The sequence below is a fragment of the Siphateles boraxobius genome, unplaced genomic scaffold (genome assembly GCF_051911475.1).
Source record: "Siphateles boraxobius isolate OS27281-9 unplaced genomic scaffold, OSU_SipBor_1 15, whole genome shotgun sequence".
Classification (NCBI taxonomy): domain Eukaryota; kingdom Metazoa; phylum Chordata; class Actinopteri; order Cypriniformes; family Leuciscidae; genus Siphateles; species Siphateles boraxobius.
In genome coordinates, this window is record NW_027508755.1 from 3,199,482 (window position 1) to 3,223,832 (window position 24,351).

The following is a 24,351-nucleotide window of genomic DNA, read 5'->3' on the forward strand; positions in this document are numbered from 1 at the left end:
ATGGCATATTGGTCTTTATGTGTTGTTGCTGGTTTCGCGTTATATGCAGGCTATATGGCATTATTGGTCTTTGTGTGTTGTTGCTGGTACGTTGCAAATAGAGGGGCAGCACAATTGTTTTTCGCCTAGTGCGGCAGAAGTGCACTCATTCGAAGTGTAAAAAAAGCTGTAAAGCACATGGAGGAGCTTTACAGGGGGTATGGCTTATCTAAATGAGATGTAAATGAGCCCTATTGTCACCCCCAGCAGCAGAGACAGGTGAGAACTGCACAATCTTTAGCTCGTTTTCTCCTCTTTGAGCTTTTTTAAGTGCCTACTTTAAAATGGCCACAACTTCTCCAAATATTATCAGATTTCCACATGTTACACATCGTTGGAAAGCTTGGATATTACACTCTCAGAATCTATGAATAACTCAAAATGCCCCAGAACCGACTTGTGTCCCTAGTTTCCGTGACTGGTCACATATCTGCATGTTGCTGGCATCCTCCTTTTATACCCACGAGGTAAGGCGGAGATACGCTATGCAAATTCCGCAGACCCATGGCATTTCTTTGCCATTAGCTCGTTTTGTAATACTCAAAGTCGATAGGTGTTCTAAGCGAAACCCCATTCGTCGTCATCCGACGTAACTCGGAATGACAACGAAAGGGAATAGTATTTTTCCACTTGTATTTTTGCTTGCAAATTGTATTTATGACGTTTGTTCGAAGGAACAAACTTGCTTTGAAGGAACTAAATGCTTATAAAATGCATATCTTAAGAACTCTGTATTCCTATAATCATCATGTGACGTGTTTGATATCTCTGTAATTCTCTCAATCTAACGGAGCCGAAATCCGATAGCAGTAATGTGCATTCTTTTACACATTTCATAGTGCTGGAGCCGAAAGGCTCAACACAATCTCCTCAGTCCAGTGGGCATCCCCCACAGGACAAAGAAAACTTTGTACGCTTCAGATTCTCGGATGGTCATGGGTGGTTCGCGCAAACAGAGGCGTGAACCCAGTTTTTCCATAAAAGACTGACCCCAGGAAGTCCCTACAGAGAGCTTTTTCCCTGTGAGAGGTTTCCGGTTCCATGGCTCCTTAGGGAGCTTTACGCCGTGTTTCTCCTTTTTCTTTAATCTTTCTTTATTTTTGTCCTCGGACTTTCCTACGTTCACTTTCAGTGAAATGAACGTAATCGGCAACTTCAATTTTAAAGAGACTCTTTGAACCAACCAGCAACTGCACCTCAAAGGACATTCAAACTAACGCGCTCACTCGCTCTGAAAGACCACGTGAACGCGTGACACGAGGACAGAGACACACACACACACGCTTTGGTTCTCAGCCACACGAAGAATCATGCAAGTATTGTAATTCCTATCGATCTAAATGCTTTAAGATCTGTTTACCCCATTCAGGGGATTTGATCTTTGTGTCTCTCAAGGTTCATTTTGCCTGTGGTTTGTGCCATACTGCAATCTCTAATCCTGACCTTTAGTTTCACTTTCTCATCCTCTTACTCTCTCTTTCTCTCCCTCTCACTCTCTCTCACTCAATCTCTCTCCCTCTCACTCCCGTTGTTATTCGTCTGTCTTGTTAGTTTTACTGTCTACTGTACATACATGTATCCCGGGTTTAAATGTAGAATTCTGTATCCGTAGTTTCATTTTATTAAACCCATATTCTTGATTGCTTTCTGTCTAAAATGCTCATTTTTACAAAGTCAATGAAATGTTTGATCTAGCTACAAAGCTTTACAATTCGTTACTATTTCAGTAACCTAAATTTTATAATAACAAGAAGGTGATTTTTCATGGCCAGAAAATAGCTTTTTTTGGAATTATAAGAAAGAGATAATTTTTGTTGAAAATTGATAAGTTAATCTTACGGCCGTTTGCTGGACAGACAGATCGTTTGATAACTAAATTAATTCCTTTAAAGTTATCTCATATAATCGATCTGTAATGGGACTATTGATTTATTAATGACGAACCATTACTCATTGTGGTGATCATTTATGTATACAATCGGTCTATTTGCAGCTTCGATGATTTAATGTAACTGTAATATGTGATATATGTTAATCATATTCCTGATTAATTATTCAATTTCAGTATATATAATTTGAGCTAATTTAATGTAAGACTCATTGTCGCTATATATGATAATTCTGTGCTATAATATAATAATCTTTATACCCAGGCATGTTCAAGACAAATGTTGATTCAAGGCATTGAAGTGGCCAAGAGCAGTGTGATCTGGCCTATAGTTACTGTGTGTTGAGCTAGAGCAGTGGTTCCTAACACTTGTCCTGGAGTATCCCCATTATTTCACACTTGTCTGAATAATTTCTGTGGGCCCTGGCAACTTGTTAAGTGTATGTTACAGCAATTACTGGTTGAGGCTGTTTCTTTGGGGAGAAATTTGCTTGTCTCCCATTTTAATGCATCGGATGAGACAGTTCAGTTCTTTACGTCCTGTTTGTGTTCCTTCTTGGGACCGTCGTGGGCTCACTGGGCCTCCATTTGAGCCACAAAATCAGTCCCTGAGAGACTCAGACCCTTTTGAAGCTGTTGATGTTTCTAGGTGTTTGAACTCATTCTAGAAATGTAGCATCATCACAGGCTCTATCTAAGGGTGTGTCTTTGAAAGACATTTGTGTAGTGGCAGGCTGGGCCTTTCCACACTCTTTTATTAGGTTGTATAACCTCAGGTTCTGACTGTTTACAGTTTTTTACAGTCGCTAGGACACATTTCTCAATACTTAGGTCACTTTTTAAAAACTCTTCACACAGTTCTCCAAACCAACTTTCAGCTCGGCACAGCAGTTCATTTCACTTTCAAAATGCACTAAAACTACCATATCACTTCATACATGTCTCAAATCAACATATTCTTCCATCACACTAGCAAAGGTTGTGTCACCCACAAAACAATGACCTAAAAAACACTAACAACAGGTAGCATTATACAATGTTTTCTTCTGTAAAACAAGCACACCTCTCTACTGTTTAGAATTCACTGCAATATATTTTACTGGAATGAATCAGACATAATGCAGTATGCTTCAATATATTTTATGTCTTTTTTTTTTTTTTTTTTGCACAGACTAATTACAAAATACAAGAATTTGTACACACCATTCACCGATACAGATACAATAGGAATCAGCTGTGGTTGGTCCAATTGTCCAATTGTTTCTATAGCATTTCATTTTTAGATTCGAAATATATTTCATTACAATATTACTGTAGAAATGTAGCAAATTGCTGTCATATTCAGTTTTGTATTATGTTATTGTTTTGAACATAAGTTTAACAGTTTTGAAAACAGTATGTAAGCATGTGCAAATTGGCCTGTAAGTACACAGAGTTTTGGTGGTTGTTGTGTCGAAGTGAGAAAACAATTGATGTAATTTGAAAGATGTAGTCATTGAATCAATGGAAAGTTAATCTGACAAAGACTCCTATGGGCTGTTTGTCCAGTTTTTCTTAAAATCCACAAAAACAACTACAACAGAGAGGTTCATTCTTATGGGTCAACATACTTGAGTTTGTCCAGATGGTTGAGTGTATCAGAGAGCAGCTTCAGTCCTGATTCTCCTGGATGATTGTAGCTCAGATCCAGCTCTCTCATGTGTGAAGGGTTTGAACTCAGAGCAGAAGCCAGAGCAGCACAACCTTCTTCTGTCAACATACAGCCAGATAATCTGCGACAACAGTAAGTGTTCATGTTAGTGTACTTCATTTGTAGAGATACAAAGTTATACATGCTTTCATCTCTACCAGGCTGGACTATTGTAATTCAATCTATATGGGGATCAGGGAGTCATCCATTAATCGCCTCCAAATAGTCCAGAATGCCGCTGCAAGAGTCCTGACAGGAACTCGGAAACGAGAACACATAACTCCTGTGCTCAAGTCTTTGCACTGGCTACCAGTGCGCTATAGAATTACTTCTAAAGTTTTATTATTAGTATATAAGTCGTTAAACGTGATGGCTCCATTGTACCTCACAGACCTATTGACTGTCCATCAACCACCTAGAGCTCTTAGGTCTGCGAACCTAGGCCTTCTGGTGGCTCCGAGAACAAAACTTAAGACTAGAGGAGACAGGGCTTTCTCTAGTGCTGCCCCTAGACTCTGGAACAGCCTCTCTCCAGAAATCAGAGCTGCACCAACCCTGCTTATCTTTAAAGTGAGATTAAAGACATTTTTATTTGACCTGTCGTATGCAAACTAAATGTTGAAGCAATTGCCCTGTGGTTGTTTTTTATTTTAATTTACTATTTTCTGTGTACAGCACTTTGGTCAACGGAAGTTGTGTTTATGTGTGCTTTATAAATAAATTGAAATTGAAATTGAAATTGAGATGGGAATTGAAAATCAAATACTTGAGATCAGGAGTAGGATAACATTTTGATTCCTCTTATTGATTCCTTTTGTGTGCATTTTAATGACTTTAAACCATTAAACCATCTGTGCTGAACACACACCCAAAGCAAGCTCAGAGAAAAAGTGATTTAATGGGATTTTAAACCATTAACGTGCAAAAAGACTTTCACGCTGTATTAAGACCTACAATTAATTTGCCTTGCCTAATTTCATAATGGCATTATCACATAACCACACTTGCGACACGGACATGCACGGACTCCTCGATGAAAATGTTGTTTAAAACAGACTACAAAACTAGGTGATCTATTCACAAATTGTCAAGACTGCTTGTTACAAATCTTTTTTCATCATTCTGATAAGTATAGTTGTTGTTTGATCAATGGCGAAAACTACATCTTTTGTTTCCATAGGATATTAACAAAACATTATTGATATTATTGTTATTATTATTACAACAATTATATAGGTGTAATAACATTCTTTAGGTCAGAACACAGCATAATCAGTCATAGATGAAAATCAAAACCAGCTTTATACGAAGACTTTAAAAAAAACTTTTAGCAAGAAATATTGATTCTTCTAACTTTTTCATTATCATTAATGTATGGTCCACAAGAGAAACATTAAGCAAATAAATTAAGATAATTGACATACCATTATAAGTATACGTTGAGGTAGATTCAGCAATCATCTGAAAGAATTGATGCGCCGTGCAGCGTCAGATTTCAGTTCAGCCAAAATTATGGCAGATATTCAAATTTTTTGAGTTCACTTTTGGCGAATAATTTATAATATTACCCAACACTAATGCAACACAAATACTGCGAGTTATCCAAAGATCTAACTTTAAACTTCCACTTCAAAATACAAACTCTATGTTTATCCAACAAATTTGTCCACAAATGCTCTGTTAACAAATTGTCACGGTTCGTCAATCCATCGTGCCCTTCTTGTCTTATGTCTTGGTGTTGTGTGTGTGTATGGGCGTGGTCACCGATCACTGCCGCTGATCAGTGGCCCCAGCTGCTTTCACTTTTGGCGCCAGCTGCATCTGATCAGCGGTGCCTATATATACTCACTGTTTGCGTCTTGTCTTTGTCAGATCGTTGTGATGTGTTCCGGTGTCGTTCCTGTCTGGTCTTCCCTCGTGGTCTTCGTTCCCGTCCTGGATTATACGTCGTGTTTCCTGTGTTGTCCGTCTGCACCTTCTGGATTGGATTTCACTTCACCATCACTCATCACTTCTGTTCCAGTTCCATCGAGATCCCTGCGCCACTTGCCAGTTCCTGTGTGTCGCCCTTTGTGTGGACCGGACCGTTACTGTTTATTGTTAAATAAACGAGTGTTTTCCCTGCTTTTGCCTCTTCTCCGTTTTCTGGCCGTGATGGAATGATCTGACCAAGAATGGAGGCAGCAGGTGGATCTGATTCCAGTCTCTCTGATTTCATCACCAGAAGCATCAAACGAATGGATTCGCAAGAGGAATGCATAGCGCACACAGGACGGGCGGTACAAGCTTTAGTCACGCAGACGTCCGAGCTCACCCAGCAATTCCAACAGCTGAGGAGTCCCACTGCGCCACCCACACCGCTGATTCAACCCGCATCACCTGGGTCGTCCTTCCAGTCAGAGCCTCGTCTGCCGATCCCGGAGGCGTATTCAGGGGAACCAAACTTCTGCAGAGCCTTCATAACCAGGTGTTCAATGCACTTTTCTCTTCAGCCCCGTACCTTCAACAGCGAGCAGTCTAAGGTGGCTTTTGTGTTGACGCTGCTGACTGGGAGGGCGGCATTATGGGGAACGGCGGTGTGGGAGAACCAAGACCCATGCTGCGCCTCGTTCCAGGCACTCGCCGAAGAGATGAAACGTGTCTTTGATCGGTCGATGGCGGGACGAGAAGCAGCCAGAGTTCTTGCCGATCTACACCAGGGGGACCGATCCGTTTCAGACTACTCTATTGATTTTCACACCCTGGAGGCCGAGTGCCAATGCAACGAGGAGGCACAGTGGGACATGTTCCTGCGTGGGCTGGGTGACCGTGTCTGGAAGGAGATCTACGCGATGGATCTACCCACTACTCTGAACGGCCTCATTGACCTGGCACTCAGGGTGGATGCACGGTTGGCCAGGAGAGAACGTCGTGCTCCTCAGGTTCGTTTTCCTGGAGGTACAGGGGATCTCAGAACCAGCAGCGGAGATACGGTCAGCCCTGCATTCGACTCGGCTCAGGCTCGGCTTTCCTGGGAGGAGAAGGAGAGGCGGAGATCCCTCAGACTCTGTCTTTACTGTGGGGAGGCGGGCCACTTCCTACACGCCTGCCCAGTAAAAGGCCAAGCCCGGTAGTAAACCTGAGGCTACTATCGGGTGGGATCTCCGCTGAGAAGACCTCATCACCATCATCCACGCTCCTCCCGGTAAGACTGAGATGGACCACCGGCACACACGACTGTCACGCCTTACTGGACTCTGGAGCGGAGGGAAATTTCATGGATCGTAAGCTGGCCCAGAAGTTACTTATTCCTGTCACCTCACTCACTCACAGCATATCCGTCAATGCTCTTACTGGCCAAAGACTCCCTAACATTGCTCTCACCTCTGGACCCATAACACTCATCACATCAGGCAATCATTCTGAAACTCTGTCATTTCTTCTATTGGACTCACCCTTAGCACCCGTAGTCCATCTGTACCTGTTTCTGTGTTTCAGGAGGAGACGGTGGATTTACTTATAGTGCCCGTTGAGTACCTGGACCTGAAGGAAGTGTTCAGTAAGTTCCGTGCTGCTTCTCTCCCTCCGCATCGTCCCTATGACTGTGCCATAGATTTACTGCCAGGTAAGTCTCCGCCTAAGGGCAAACTTTATTCGCTTTCTGTTCCAGAAAGGGAGGCTATGGAGAAATATATTTCTGATTCTCTAGCATCCAAATTCATCCGCCCTTCCTTTTCACCGGCGGGGTCGGGGTTTTTTTTTGTGGGCAAGAAGGATGGTTCTCTGCGACCTTGTATTGACTACCGGGGGTTGAATAACATCACGGTAAAGCATACTTATCCTTTGCCGTTGATGTCTTCAGCCTTCGAGAGGTTACAGGGAGCATCAATCTTCACAAAACTGGATTTACGTAATGCCTATCATTTGGTTCGCATTAGGGAAGGGGACGAATGGAAAACCGCGTTTAACACCCCCAGGGGGCACTTTGAATATTTGGTTATGCCGTTTGGGCTGTCCAACTCCCCAGCGGTTTTCCAGGCACTCGACAATGACGTGCTGCGAGATATGGTAGATCAGTTCATATATGTCTACCTGGATGACATATTGATTTTTTCATCCTCTCTCCAGGAACACGTGCAGTACGTCCGACGAGTGCTTCAGAGGTTGCTAGAGAATGGGCTTTTTGTCAAGGCGGAGAAATGCGATTTTCATGCACAGTCTGTTTCTTTTCTAGGATATATCGTCTCGTCTGAGGGAGTGCGTATGGATCCTGATAAGGTTAAGGCTGTGGTAGAATGGCCAAGTCCAGATTCCTGTAAGGCCCTACAGAGGTTTCTGGGGTTCGCTAACTTCTACAGGCGTTTCATTCGCAACTTCAGCCAACTAGCCGCGCCTCTGACTGGCTTGACCTCCCCCAGAACTAGGTTCAGGTGCTCCGATACAGCTGAGCCTGTGTTCGCCAAACTGAAGAGTCGCTTCGTTTCGGCTCCCATCTTGATAGCCCCTGATTCCTCACGTCAGTTCGTGGTGGAGGTCGACGCGTCAAAGGTAGGGGTAGGCGCAGTTCTTTCCCAACGCTCTTCCACAGACGACAAGATGCATCCATGCGCGTTTTTTTCCCATCGTTTGTCTCCCGCTGAACGTAACTATGACATTGGTAACAGAGAGTTGTTGGCGGTCAAGTTAGCGTTGGAGGAGTGGCGTCATTGGTTAGAAGGGTCGGGGGTACCTTTTATCGTCTGGACGACCACAAGAACTGTCACGAATCACACACACAAGAGAGAGAGATCCAATAACAGGTAATTTATTAGAGGGTAATCCGTACTCACAATCCAGTCCAGGCAAAGGTCAAAATCCAAAAAGGTAATCCAAAACATAAAAGACAAACACAAGAAACAGGCTCAAAGACGACAGAAGTGTGGTGACAATATACAACGACTCCGTACACATACTAACACAGACAGGGAATATATACACACATCTAACAAGACTAACACAGAACAGCTGGGAACAATGATTACAGGGAACAGCTGAGTGCAATGAACTGATGAGTGACAGTGACAGACAGAATGCTGGGAATTGAAGTCAAATGTGAAGGACACCGTGAGAACGAGGACCTCTAGTGATAGACAAGGGAACACAACCAGACACTGTGACAAGAACTTAGAATATGTCAGCACTGCCAAAAGACTCAACTCCAGGCAGGCTCGGTGGGCTCTTTTTTTCGGTCGTTTTGATTTTTTTCTTTTGTACCGCCCGGGTTCCAAGAACATCAAACACAACTCCTTATCTCGTATTTTTGACCTTTCCGAACGCCCATCCACTCCCGAGTGCATTTTACCAGAGAATCTATTTATCTCTACACTCTCATGGGAGATCGAGTCGAAGGTCAAGACGGCCTTAGAAGGGGTAACGCCTCCGCCCGGTAGCCCAACGAAGCGGTTATTTGTGCCACAGGGAGTACGGTCCCACGTCATTCGATGGGGGCATTGTTCCAACGTGGCTTGTCATCCAGGGGTAAATCGCACCAGTTTTTTGGTTAAGCAACGATTCTGGTGGCCATTAATGGCTCGTGACATTCGCAGTTTCATCTTGGCTTGCTCGGTTTGTGCCACTGGTAAGACTTCCAATCGACCCCCAGATGGGTTACTCCAACCGCTGTCTGTCCCTTCGAGACCCTGGTCCCACATTGCGCTAGATTTTATCACCGCCCTCCCACCCTCCCAGGGCAAGACGGTCGTTTTGACCGTTGTGGACCGGTTCTCGAAGGCGGCTCATTTCATTCCCTTGCCCAAATTACCCTCAGCCAAGGAGACAGCGGAGACTGTCGTTGACCACGTTTTTCGCTTACATGGCCTCCCGATTGATGTGGTTTCCGACAGGGGTCCCCAATTCGTATCCAAATTTTGGCGAGAATTTTGTAAATTACTGGGAGCGACTGTCAGTCTGTCCTCTGGGTTTCATCCCCAGAGCAATGGTCAAACTGAGAGAGCCAACCAGGATATGGAAAGAACGTTGCGATGTTTGGTATCCAAGAATCCTTCCTCCTGGAGTCAGCAGCTTTCAATGGTTGAGTACGCTCATAACTCGTTACCAGTGTCATCCACGGGCCTATCTCCGTTTGAGGGTAGTTTAGGTTACCAGCCACCTATTTTTCCTAGTCTGGAATCCGAAGTCGCGGTCCCCTCCGCTCACACCTTCGTCCAGAGGTGCCACCGCACATGGACCAGAGCTTGAGAGACTCTGCTCCAAGTGGGGGCGCGCACCAAGGCCAAGGCCAAACTCCCTCCTGCGTACAGGAGAATTCATCCCGCCTTTCATGTGTCTAAATTAAAGCCTGTGTTTCATTCTCACTTTAATCCGCCTGCCCCGGTTCCTCCTCCGCCGCGACTCGTAGATGGGGAACCTACATATTTGGTTAATCGCATTCTGGACTCTAGGCGGAGGGGACGCGGATTCCAGTACCTGGTGGACTGGGAAGGTTACGGTCCGGAGGATGTTCTACGGTCCGAAGTTGGGTACCTGCTAGGGACATTCTGGACCACTCCCTTATCGATGATTACAATCGACAGATAAGGACGTCTGGTAACGCCAGGAGGCGTTCCTAGGAGGGAGGGTACTGTCACGGTTCGTCAATCCATCGTGCCCTTCTTGTCTTATGTCTTGGTGTTGTGTGTGTGTATGGGCGTGGTCACCGATCACTGCCGCTGATCAGTGGCGCCAGCTGCTTTCACTTTCGGCGCCAGCTGCATCTGATCAGCGGTGCCTATATATACTCACTGTTTGCATCTTGTTTTTGTCAGATCGTTGTGATTTGTTCCGGTGTCGTTCCTGTCTGGTCTTCCCTCGTGGTCTTCGTTCCCGTCCTGGATTATACGTTGTGTTTCCTGTGTTGTTCATCTGCACCTTCTGGATTGGATTTCACTTCACCATCACTCATCACTTCTGTTCCAGTTCCATCAAGGTCCCTGCGTCACTTGCCTGTTCCTGTGTATCGCCCTTTGTGTGGACCTGACCGTTACTGTTTATTGTTAAAAAAACGATTGTTTTCCCTGCTTTTGCCTCTTCTCCGTTTTCTGGCGTGACAAAAATAGAACATTTATACCCAATATAAGCGTGATGGTGTGCGTAGCAAAAATACGTCATTGCAGTGTGGGCGGTCATGCATGTTGAGTGCACTGGCCCCCATTTCGTGTAGCAGTATGCACGGCATTTTTTGTAACTCCGAAGATGCAGAACTTCGAACCGACTCTGGCTCAGCAGGTACATCAGCGGCACCCATTTTGCAATTGTCAAAATTGCTTACATTTACAAAAATGGGCCTACAATAGCAGAAATTTGTCTTTTAATGAAAATATAGGTCCATGTTCATTCAAAATGTTAATGTAATTAACTGAAAATGTTTAATGAAATTAGAAAATATTTTTGATTAGAAATCATAAATATTTGTAGATTTTATTTGTTGTTTAATATAGTTTAATACTTAAGTTTTCATATCCATATGTTTGGCTCTAATATCACAATTATTCATCTTAAGGTTTACTGGGTTTTACACAATTCTCTGATTCTTTTGTAGTTTAGGTTTGGTGAAGTATACTAAAAACAAACATCGTCATGTGTGTACCTTACTTCACACCGCTGCTTCCTGATGGTTTAGCGGACAATAACTCAGTCACCCCTGTCAAGTATAAATGCCTAGTCTGTTTGGGGAGGGGCGCGCACAGTCAGCAGAGGCTTGCGGTACTGAACAAGGCGAAAGCTTAAACAAGTCTTGAGGGACAGACACGTCAGTGGAGATCGCACATCTCTCTATATACTGAAGTAAATGGGAGTGGGAATTTCCCGCATTATGAACATGGCACTTGCCGGAGTCATTAACATTGTAAGCAATACCAACAACCTTGCACAAAATGACAGGATCATTTATTAAGCAGAAATCTGAAATTCACCTTAACATGTTTCTTAAAATTAGAGGAAGATGCTGATATTTTGATTAAATTGATGCTTGAAGAATGCACTTCTACAGCAGCCATGATTAACAGCATTTGGCACCATCTACTGCTATGGATAATGTTTTCCATGCAAGATTTTATTTGATGGAAAATTACATAAACAAAATTTAAACAAGCATGTAACGACCACAAATGGAGGGAAAATAGCAGAGTAAAAGTACAGATACATCACTTAAAATGTACTCAAGTAAAAGTACTACTTAAACTACTTTAAAAAGTAATATTTCTCAAAAAGCAGGCTGCTTAGGTCCCGTACCCTTCTGTGGCTGCTGCACCACAAGGATACTGGATACTTTTTATCAACATTTGAATATGGGTAAGTTTCATCAAAAAAGCAACATTTTGAGCAACAGTCTGAGAAAATCACGTTTTTGTCAAAGACTACATCTGGATCAGATTAAGAACGATGATCAGAACACAGATGGAGTATATTGAGTCCATTAACACCTCTAATACTTGTACAGTCCAATAGCTCGTCCTGGGGCGACATTTCATTTAATAACGTTTTGGCAGTTTTAATGTATATGCTGTTTAATGTTGATGATCATGTTATTTTACATATGCATATGACTACATACTGTATATCTTGTTTTTGCATCTCCTTTGCTTTCATTCTAAAAGTCATTAGTCTATTATCAAAATACATACCTCAGTATATTGAGAGCACAGTTTGGACTCTTCAGTCCAGCACAGAGCAGCTTCACTCCTGAATCCTGTAGGTCATTGCTACTCAGGTCCAGCTCTCTCAGGGAGGAGTTTGATGATTGTAGAGCTGAAGCCACATTTTCACAACACTGATCGGTGAGATTACAGAAGACCAATCTAAACGGGGTAATGAGATACAATCTATTAGAGATGCACCATATAGATACAAAACTAATGTTTGAGGGAACTGTATGCACTCATAGTCAGCATAGTATGGAAAGGCTTACATCTCACTGTGATACTCATGTTGTCATGTAATAATGGCAACATCACATATGGATCAAATAATAAATAAGTAAATTGCAGATTAAGGAAAATGTATCCACGTCACTCCCCTCCTCACAAATTTGCACTGGTTGCCAGTTGCTGCTTGCATCAAATTCAAGTCACTGACTTTTGATTACCCGACAACCACTGGCTCTGCTCCCTTTTACCTAAACTCATTACTTACGTGTGTGACGATGTTCGGCTGGATTGCCCTCGAGTGTCACTAGAGGGTGCTCCACCCCTGCACTGCCTTCCCTGGGACTGATCATGCACACACCCTGAACGGATTTCACACACACCTGTTTCCACTGATCACTCTCACACCTGCATCGAGTTCCTCACGCAGCTCCGCACTCATTTATACTCCACTCTAACTATCACTCATTGCTAAGTCTTGTTTTACTGTTGTGGACATCACCAAGCTTTTCCTAGTCTAGTCCTGTCTGTGTATCTGACCCATCGCCTGTTTCCTGGATTCCGTCTTGTCTGCTGCCTGCTTCTGTCTTCCCGCCTGGTTATCGGACTCTGAGTATTGCCTTGTCTCCTATGCTGTGTTTGCTGTCTGTTACCCTTGCCTGTCTGACTACCCTCTAATAAACTCACGCTGCGTTTGGATCTACCTGTGTCTGGTTGTATCATGACAACGTGCCATCCAGAAACTTTCGCTCTGCAAGTGAACACCGTCTTGTGGTGCCATCTCAAAGAGGCACTAAATCTCTTTCTCTGACCTTTTCCTGGTCTGTTCCATGCTGGTGGAATGATCTGCCGAACTCAACCAGAGTGGCTGAGTCCGAGTCGATTTTCAAGAAACGGCTGAAAACGTATCTTTTTTGGCAACACTTGATCCATTAATACTAACACTTTATCTTCTATTCTATATCTATTGTCTTTAAAAAAATATATAATAATTCAGGTACTGCATTAGATTAAACTGGGAAGGGTCATAGCACTTGCATATTGTTGTCCTATTGTTAGTTTAACTGCTTCTATTGTTCTCATTTGTAAAAGCATCTGCTAAACGAATAAATATAAATATAAATGTAAGGTGATACATATTGATTAGATTTTATATCTCTCACAATATAAAACTGCATGGTTTACATTGTATAAATTGATAGAATAATGCTTATTAAAGCTAAAGTTATTTATTCAAAAGCTGTAAGTAATTTTCTGTTTGCCTTTTGATGTTTGATTCACATTAATAGCGCAATTGTCAGCAGGTTTATTAGACTGCTGCCACTTTACGACCGAATGCAGATCTACTACTACACATCATATTTTCTCCCAACTATTTACGTACATTTAAGACAGAATCTGTGTTTAAATGAATACTATATAGCAATAATAAATAGCATGTGTAATTTCTTAATTTCTCTAATACCAACAGCATAACCGGTAACATCTGAGATTATTGTTACTGTACAATGTCTTTCACAATTTAGCCCTTGGACCCGTATACCAGGTCTCAGTACCTCTCCCTAGTTAATTTCTCAAAATTACAAGCATATACATACATATACAGCCCACTTGTGGTGTAAATATGCTAAAGCTAAAATGAAAAATCTCCAGGTGGCATTTAATGATGCGCTAAGAATTTTGCTTAAGCTCCCAAGGTGGACAAGTGCAACCCAAATGTTTGTATCTTAAAATGTACCCACTTTGAATGCTGTCTTAACCCTCTGGGGTCTAAGGGTTTTTTGGGGTCCTTGAGATGTTCTGATATGCCCTGACATTTTTTCAGTTGCTTATAAACATATTAATGGCAAAGGTGTAAATTCACTCTATTTAGCACAAACAGGGCTTTCGTCAACGATTTCAACACCATCGTGCATATTTAGTGGTTCACACCTGAGGAGACAATGGTGCCCGCATACTTAATGAGTACTTAACAAGAAAGACTGCAAGAGCAATATGTATGTATGTGTGTGTGTGTGTGTGTGTGTGTATATATATATATATATATATATATATATATATATATATATATATATATATAAATTGGTTCACAGTTGGCTTATATTTACCTTTTAATAGTTTGTTTACATCTACCTTGTAAATATATTTTTTTATTAAAAAGGTTACAATTACAACAACAATTCAAGTGCAATCTTTCTTTGTAAAAACTAAAGTATACATTTTATCATACATATTTCAAAGTTAAGGATTCATTACTTTGAATATAGCCTAGGCAACATTGGAACAAATGCATAATAACATTATTTGATTATTTTATTGTTGACAAAACATACTTTATTTTTGACAAAACATACTATAGGCTATTTAACATATGAGCAAAAATTGGCAAACAAAAGCTTATTTGAGGTGGCTTATATTTTACCATAAAATGTATAATCTATCCAAAACAACATAGGTCTTTCGTTTATATAAGAAATATAAATGTTAATTTGCAGTTTAATACATTGCTTATACAAATACATTTTATTTCAACATATTTTAGTCGATTTTTACTCATCTCAGTATAGCAATAGTTTTCTAAAAGCGGATCATTCATTCACACACAGAAACGCGATTCAAATTTAAACTGCCTTTTTGCGAGCTGTGGTAAACAGCGCATCTCTGCCGTTCATTCATTCACACACAGAAACGCAATTCACTTGAGAATGAAAATAGCTTACTAGTATTCCTCAGAACTTCAGCACTACAGTATACCAGCACTTCTGAGGTACATTTTCCATTATTATTATTCCTCACAGCGCTGCGAGATGGTGTAAACAAGTACAATGATCTGAATAAACTTGATGTGTTTTCTCGAGCTGATATGGGGGCATTCACAGTTTGCACGTATTGCCTCCGTGGGCAGAGTCACATTAAAAATAATTAGCTGAGATGAGAACGACTGACATCTCTCTCTTCTCATACAGATTACATAAACTGAGAATATTTGTTTTTTATAAAAAATATTCATTTAAAAGAAGAGAATTCAAGCTTCATGCCTGTGTGTCTGTATGTCTGTTTGACTGAGTATTCGCTGAGTTATGGTTCATTTTCGGATGCGTTTCAGAACTGACTTCACTGACAGACAGAAAGCAGAACTCACAGCATGTTTATTTTTCTTTATTTGGCAAAAAGCACAACACTTTGTTTTTATTGTGAGTATACACAAACATAATACACATTTAACAGAATCAATTGATGTATGAAACTTGTTTGTAATATCAAAGTCAACAGAGCAAAATTAATCTCTTTTGAACTGATAAAAAAAACCGAGCAAATCACGCCGGCGTGATTGCCGACCTCAGAGGGTTAAGGAAGTGCATGTATAATTTCATATGTCGGTTTAGTGATTCAAAAAAGAGTATCATAATGGTCTTAAATGATATTATATTAAGTGATACAAGGTATTTTTCCTGTTTCTGGAAGCATTGGAATGAAAGCTTGTATGTCTTTAAAATTGTGTCTGTTGTTTGTCAAAATGTATGTTTGTATGTATTTTTCTTTTTCTCTTTGTTTTATATTGACCCATGGGTCTGAAATAAAGAATAATTATTATTATTATTATTATTATTATTATTAATTATCAATAATTATCAAGGCGAAGCTCTCGATTTACCGGTCAATCTACGTTCCTACTCTCACCTATGGTCATGAGCTTTGGGTCATGACCGAAAGGACAAGATCCGGGATACAGGCGGCCGAAATGAGCTTTCTCCGCAGGGTGGCTGGGTGATCCCTTAGCCTTAGAGATAGGGTGAGAAGCTCGGTCACTCAGGAGGAGCTCAGAGTAGAGCCGCTGCTCCTCCACATCGAGAGGGGTCAGCTGAGGTGGCTCGGGCATCTTTTCCGGATACCTCCTGGACGCCTTCCTGGGAAGGTGTTCCGGGCTCGTTCCACTGGGAGGAGACCCCGGGGAAGATCTAGGACACGCTGGAGAGTCTATGTCTCCCAGCTGGCCTGGGAACGCCTCGGTGTCCCCCCAGAAGATCTAGAGGAAGTGTCTAGAGAGAGGGAAGTCATCTCTGCTTAGACTGCTACCCCCGCGACCCGGCCCCAGATAAGCGGAAGAAGATGGCTCATGGCAATAATAATAATAAAAACATGTTGCTCACATATTATTGTAGCAGTGCTGAATATGGTGTAATCAGACTTTATCTATTCACATGTTCATAAGCAACTTAAAAATTGCACAAATGTCTCAAAACATCTCCAGGGCATATACCTGTAAACCCATTTCTCAATGCAAATATTTTTCCTAAATGATTAGGGTTGGGAATCGAAAATCGAATACTTGAGGTCAGGAATCGGATACTTGTTATAAAAATTAAAATTTAGATTCCTCTTATCGATTCCTTTGTGAGCATTTCAATATGACTTTAAACAATTGTTTTCTGTGCTGCACACACATCCCAAGCGCACTCACAGAAAAAGTGATTTTATACCATTCAACCGCAAGAAGACCCGCACACTGTTTTCTTTGCTGGGCACATATATAAAGCGCACTCACAGAAAATGTGATTTTAAAGTGATTTTAAACGATTCAAGCGCAAGACAACTCACGCACTGTTTTATGTACTATACACACATGCAAAACGTGCACACAGAAAAAAATATTTTAATGTGATTTTTAAAACATTCAAGAGCTGCTCTCAGTGCTGCAGGCATGTGTAACTATATTAGGCAACTCTTAAATTGACAGCAACTACCGTCTCTATAATAACACAAATCAAACAACAAAAAAACAAAGAGAAAATTCACTCGTTCTTGACTGAATAACTTTTGTAACTATACTTGTAATGTATATTTTATTTATATAGTGCAGTGTTATTTTACATTTGATTACAGTTTCTGTACTTGAATACTTGAAAATCTTAAAACACTGTTTATTTCAACTGTATATTTGTTCAATTGTATTTATTTGCTGCGATGGCAAATTTTTCTATTTGTTATTTTTTAATTAATGAGTGTTTACTTGTCTTTAATAATGCTTGAAATTTATATTAGTTAGGATAGTTGTTTTTCTATGGTATTTCAAAAACCACATGCAAACGTTCCTTGAGCAAGTGTTCTTTAGCCTGTTGATTTTTGTTCATGATATTCAGCTACAATTAAATGTTTAGAAATAAGACTAAAGTTTTAAAGTTTTATCTAAGGCATTTTTTTTTACCTTATTGAAATTGATATTAGGAATCGTTAAGAATCGGAATGCATAAGCACAATCGAAATCGGAATCGTTCAAATTCAAACGAAGGTAAAACTGAAGATTATACCAGCACTAGAACTACCAAACGCAATGGTTAATTAATAATAGGGGTGGGAATTGGCAAAAATGTGACGATTCGATAGTATTGCGATATTTGGGCCACGATTCAATATTATTGCGATTCTCAATATATTGCGATACAGCAAGTATTGCGATTCGATTCTGCGATATTGCGATTCACGTCCCCCATATTATTCAAAGGCATTACAAAAAATTAGGAAAATAAGACCGCTCACCTCACTTTAAATGTCACATTTAATTCTGTAAACATTATCTTCTACACATTAACTGAAGTCCAAAAACTGAAAAACTTGTTCTTGAACATTCGGGACACATTGCAACACTGGTTTCATCACTTGCCCACCGCGGCACCGCAACAAAAACAAAAAAAAAGTTTAAAGCGTTAAAAATGTTTAACGCAATTACGCAGTATCCGTTAAATCCTGCCTGTATTACACACACACACACACACGACCCACAGAAAAGACGCGCGTCAGTATCAAGTTCTCTTTCGGGCTTGAACAAACCATAACACACACAAATTATGCCAAAACGTCAGTTTTGTCGAGTGTTCTCATAAGAGCAATCTTGAATTATTTAAATAAACGTAGAGATTTGTGAGAAAATGGGACGCGTGTCAGATCACGTCTCTGTCCCACATTGCACTGCATTAACGAATGTACAGCTTATGTACGCTCAACGCCTGTCGCTCACTCGTTTTCATTCACTCCTTCAAGTGAACAGTATTAGTGGACTAACGTTAACTTAGGGAATAGGCCTAATTTAGTGAATGAGGGTTTAGAGGGCGATTTCAAGCCATGTTCTCAAGCAGTCAAAAATAGAGGACAATGACAACGCGCTGACAGACAAGACCGAGCAGGTAATATTTAATATGAAACAAACAAAACTCACTGAGCTCCCAGCACATAACTTAAAATTATTTAAATACAATAGAGTAACATAAAGCAGACATAATAGAGTAACATAAACCTGAGAATAATCATAAAACCGAAATTTACCCACACTTTCGATTTGAAAGATGCGGAGCGTCGTGTACAACCGTAATACTGAAGCCATTTTCATTTGAATTTGCTGTCGAATGTACGACAACAAAGCACCGCAACAAGCGCCACCTTGTGGATGTAATACGTAAATGTAAATGATCAGAGTAAACTCTGAGAAAACCGGAAAGTAAAACAGATAATTTTATAATTAAATATCGCAATACTTTGCGCTACTGTATCGATATAATTGCGTGCGCAAAATATCGCGATACTGAACAGAATCGATTTTTTCCCCCACCACTAATTAATAATACATATATTTCCCTTTGAGCTAATTGCTACACAATGTGAAACTCAAACCTCAGTATGTTGAGTTGACAGTTTGGACTCTTCAGTCCAGTAGAGAGCTGGTTCACTCCAGAATCCCGAAGGTCATTGTTACTCAGGTCCAGCTCTCTCAGGGAGTTTGAAGACTGTAGGACTGAAGCCACAATGTCACAGTACTGATCAGTGAGATTACATTGTGCCAATCTGAAAAAAATTGAGGACTCTGGTTAAAGAGGTATACTGGTGTGCTGATATCCCCACCAAATTGCAAGATTTCATTGATTAACCAATTTTTAGCATAAAGATAAAGATGATTTTTCACTCTCTGGTCTTTACAGCGGAAGGATCCAACAATTAAAATAATTACAGTATGTGACATTTTATGAATATTATGTCACATATTATGTGTAAGCTTAAAAAAACTTTGGTTAATTTAAAACTTTATTGTAAAAAGTCTTTTTAGATGAATTATGTCATTACATGTTTTTAATAGATGTTTTCTTAATATCAGAAACTGGTAATTGGCTGGGATTTTTTCCAAATGTATTAATCATTAATTGGTTTGAAAATGAAAACAACACTTAACAACAGTCATTTGTGTCTTATGACTGTGAACAAAATTCCAGAAGACATTTATCAAACCTTCAATACAACTTTTGTTAAACGCAACTGTGTTCATATTGTAATAGCATTAGATCATCACACTCACAGAGCTTTTCGGCAGTTCCTCACAGCAGGTAACAGTCTCTTTCGACCTTCTTTTGATTTGAATGCATAATTTTTAAGGTCAAATTCATCCATCACCTCCTCTGACATCAGGATCATGTTTACCAAAGTTGAACATTGTGCAAGAGAAAGATTTTTGTTTTTTGTTTCAGATTTGAAAAATGACTGCATTTTTTCAACAACAGAATTTTTCTTCATCTCAATCAAGCAGTATGACAGATTCATCCATCTTTCAGGACTGATATTGTTTTTTTTAGCTCGTTTGAGGTTTTGGATTATTTTCTTGATGCTCTCTGGGTTGTTCTCTGTGTGAATCAGGAGATCATGTAAGAGTCTCTGATTGGACTCCAGCAAGATGCCATGAAGGAATCGAAGGAAAATATCCAGGTGTCCGTTTTTACTTGTCAAGGCTTTATTCATTGCTCCTTTAAGAAACACATCCAGTGGAACATTTCCAGACTGAGTTCTGGACTTTCCTGTAAGGAATATTTTCAGAACTTCATTTTTTTTGTGTAAATAGCAGAAAAACACATACAGTGCAGCCAAAAACTCCTGAAAGCTCAGATGTACAAAGCTGTAAACCTTCCTGTGATAAATCACAGATTCCTCCCTAAAGATCTCAGTGCATATCCCAGAATACACTGAGACGTCTATGCCGCTCTCTCTCAGGTCCTCCTCATAGAACATCACATTGCCCTTCATCAGCTGATTGAAAGCCAGTTCAGCAAGTTTCACAATCACTTCTCTGTTGGACTGCAGGAGTTTCTCTGGATCTCTCTCTTCATACTTCTGGTTCCTCATACTAGTTTGAATGAGGAGGAAGTGTATGTACGTTTCAGTCAGAGTTTGAGGGATTTCTGCACTGAGATCTTGTTTCAGGATGTTTTGAAGCACATTGGATGAGATCCAGCAGAAGACGGGTATGCAACACATAATGTGGAGGCTTCTTCCTCTTCTGATGTGTGAGATGATTCTATTGGCTTGATCCTCATCACTGATTCTCTTCCTGAAATATTCCTCCTTCTGAGGGTCATTGAATCCCTGAATTTCTGTCACACGGTTGATGTATTTGGAGGGTATCTGATTGGCTACTGCTGGTCTGGTGGTGATCCAGATGAGAGCAGAGAGAAGCAGATCTCCTTTCATGAGATTTGACATCAACACACCCACTGATGAAGACTCAGTCACATCAGAAACTTTCTGACTGTCTGAAAATATCAGTGTAATTCTGCTTTCATCCAGACCATCAAAGATCAACACAACTTTACATTCATCATAAATCTTTGGGTCCAGATCTTGAAGTTCAGGATGAAAGTCCAGCAGAAGTCTTTGAAGACTGTACTGATGATCTCGAATCAAGTTCAGCTCTCTAAATGGAAGCACAAACATGAAATCTACATCCTGATTGGCTTTTCCTTCGGCCCAGTCCAGAATGAACTTCTGCACAGAGACGGTTTTTCCAATTCCAGCGATGCCTTTAGTAAGAACAGTCTTGATTTTGTCCTTCTTCTCTCTTCTCGTTTCCTCATATCCTAGTTCTGGTGAAGGATCAAAGATGTCATTGCAGTTGATTGGAGTGTCTTGGCGGGTCTTGTAACTTTTCTCCATCTGTAGCACCTCATGTTCTTTATTCACTCCTTCACTCTCTCCCTCTATGATGTACAGCTGTGTGTAAATCCTGTTTAGGAGGGTCTGATTCTCTTGTAGTTTGATTCCCTCAAATAACCTCTCATATTTGTTCTTCATGCTGATTTTGTGCTGGTCTTTGACTCTCTGCAGATCATCATGCACTGGCTGGTGAGAATCGAGCTGCAGGGCTGCTTCTGTGTCATGATGACTGATGTGTTTCTGACAGGAGGAGGATGTGCTGGTCTGACAGGACACATCTCTGATCTGGTCAGCTCTCACACCACTGAAAACAGATTAAGAAAAACAGAGAGACAAAAACAAACAGAAAAGAATAGAGTCATGTATTATATATTTAATAAGAAATTTCTGATATGAAATCATACCACATCTAGAAAGAAGTGTTTATTAATGAGACTCCTTTTAAATATAACATGATTTCTATTTATTATAGCCAAATAATTTCTTGACATTCCATATAGAGTTTCCTCAAGGTTATTTTTAGGACCGATTGTAAGTTAGCAAGATACATTTTGCCCCCATTTGGGGTAGATAATGACCAGCATATTTAAAGGATTGTTTGAATATGATATTGATGCATCTAATGTGACAAAAATAATTTCTGTGTAAATAAACATGTAACAGAGAAATTATAGAAAGTAGCATAGAGCCCATTTTACACTAGAAGCGTAGCAGAGCAGAAGTAGCACAAAAGCTGTGTGCATGAAGAGATTAATTTGTGCATTCACACTGTGATTTCAGGACTAATCACAGCATTTCTAGAGCCAACTGCAGCTGATAGTGTCAGTAATCAATTTTCATTTTGATAGACTCGACACAGAATCGTAGACAGCACCACTGCTTCTGCTACGCATTGTTTTGCGCCTCATCATGCCGTGTGAAAGTTCTAATCTGTTAACATGGACCGCTGAAAATAATATGCACTGTTTAACGTTCTGGTGTCAAACAGACCTACACTGTAAAAACACGGTCAATGACTGGCAGCTACGGCTGCCAAACAAAAAACGTAAAAATAAAGTAAAATATCGTAATTTAAATGAAATGCAAAAAACTTTTACAGAAATTTTCCTTAAATTTTTTACAGAAAAACACTGTTATTTTACAGCTATTTCCTGAATTATTACGATCAAACACCTTCATTGTAAAAAAAAATCCCATAAAAAAACAGTCAAATGACTGTCAGCAACGGCTGCCATACAAAAACCATAAAATTAATGTAAAATATCCTAATTTAAATAAGTGCGAAATACTTTTACAGAAATCTTCATTCATCTTTTTTAACAGAAAAACACAGTTGAAATACACAGTTAAAACAGTTATTTCACATTTATTTTCTGATTTATTTACTGAAAAACATGCAGTTAATTACATGCATGATTTGCTTTGACTACGTCACTGCATCAGCAACTACACAGTTACTGTCAGTTAAATAAAGAAACATGCTGCATTTCATCTGTGTTTCTCTGCTCATCCTGAACTGAAGCACAGGCTCTACTCTTCAACACAATGATGAAACACGAAACACCATGCAGAAACACTTTAAACCCCAACAGAACATTAAACACTACCAGATCTCTCAGGATTGCAGCATCTTCACTTATTACAATCCAGACTTTATTTCATTCATACTAACATTATTATTGAGAATTAACAGAGTTTTAGAAGTTGAAGTTTTATTGAAAAGAATAAAGTTTGATGTCACCATGATGGAGATCAGTGTTTGCTTTAGTTGGGCTCTTGAACTTTCAGTGTTTAACATCAATGTTTCTCTGGCTCTTTTAACTGTTTGTCTCTGATGCAGATTCATTATGGTATAAGGGTCCAAGAGAAATTCTGATCAGATGGTGTTAGTCACTTTGTAGAGATAATAGTCATTATTGTGTCCTGCTTCATTGATACCATCTGAAATATATTATCTGAATAAGTCATTAAATACTAGTTAATAATTATGCATGACAAAACTGCTATATACAATCCTGCAGTGCTGTCATACTCAGATTTTATGAAGTCATTATACAGAAAATGTTTTGACAGGATCATATAGACTAGGGCTGGGCGATATATCGCATCACATTGTTATGCGCATCTCGTCAGTTAAGTCGGTTCCTTGATTAGTAGTAAATCACCATCACCTGCTTTCAGATGGATCGGCATTTACTTCACAGCACAAACTCCAGTGTTAAATTAACACTCAAGAGTGTTAAAGTTAATTAGATAATTAAGTGATTAATTTAGTGATGTTTGAGCATTATTGAAGACACCTGATGTTAACAAGCAGAATCACTGAAGGAGAAAATCTCAAATTGTAAGCAACCGTTATGGCGATAAGTGTTTGCTTTAGTTGGGCTCTTAACCTTTATACATTCACTTTAAATTTGTTTGTCTGCTGTTATTTATTTATAACAGTCAGATGAACAAAAAAAAAGTGTGATCTGATAGTGTTGGCTGTGTTCTGGCATAATCATGCTGTGATCTGAAAATTAATCTTATTGAGATAGTTTGGTTTAACTTGTTTGCAACAACTTTTTGATTCTACAGCATATATGAATATAGGTATGTTTCTTATAATCCAAAATATTTAATAAACATTGTTCTGATCAAAACCCTTTCAAATAAATTTATTTAGAAACACAGACATCAATAATCAGCCTGTGAATCTCAACAATGGTGACAATAATAAAGCATGTTGCAGTGGCTGCCACCAATCACAACTCATTAATGGCTCCCATCATGCATTGCGATATGAATAAATTATGATCTGAATTTTCTATGTAATTTACTTTTCCTAAATGAATATTCTGCTCGTCACCATTGTTGAGATGCCTAGACTGAATCTTGAAGTCTGTGAA

At 39.9% G+C, this 24,351-nt stretch overlaps 1 protein-coding gene across 2 annotated transcripts in view; it reads right to left on the reverse strand.

Annotated features, from left to right (window-relative positions):
* The window catches only part of LOC143738633 (protein NLRC3-like), a 58,175-nt gene that overhangs the window by 7,833 nt on the left and 25,991 nt on the right, over positions 1-24,351 (reverse strand). For both annotated transcript variants that reach the window (XM_077230660.1, XM_077230661.1), the window contains 4 exons: positions 19,839-21,767; positions 19,163-19,333; positions 12,257-12,430; positions 3,538-3,699 (listed from right to left, as the gene is read on the reverse strand). In XM_077230660.1, the coding sequence (XP_077086775.1) occupies positions 3,538-3,699; positions 12,257-12,430; positions 19,163-19,333; positions 19,839-21,767 (2,436 nt within the window). The remainder of the gene's footprint in view (positions 1-3,537; positions 3,700-12,256; positions 12,431-19,162; positions 19,334-19,838; positions 21,768-24,351) is intronic.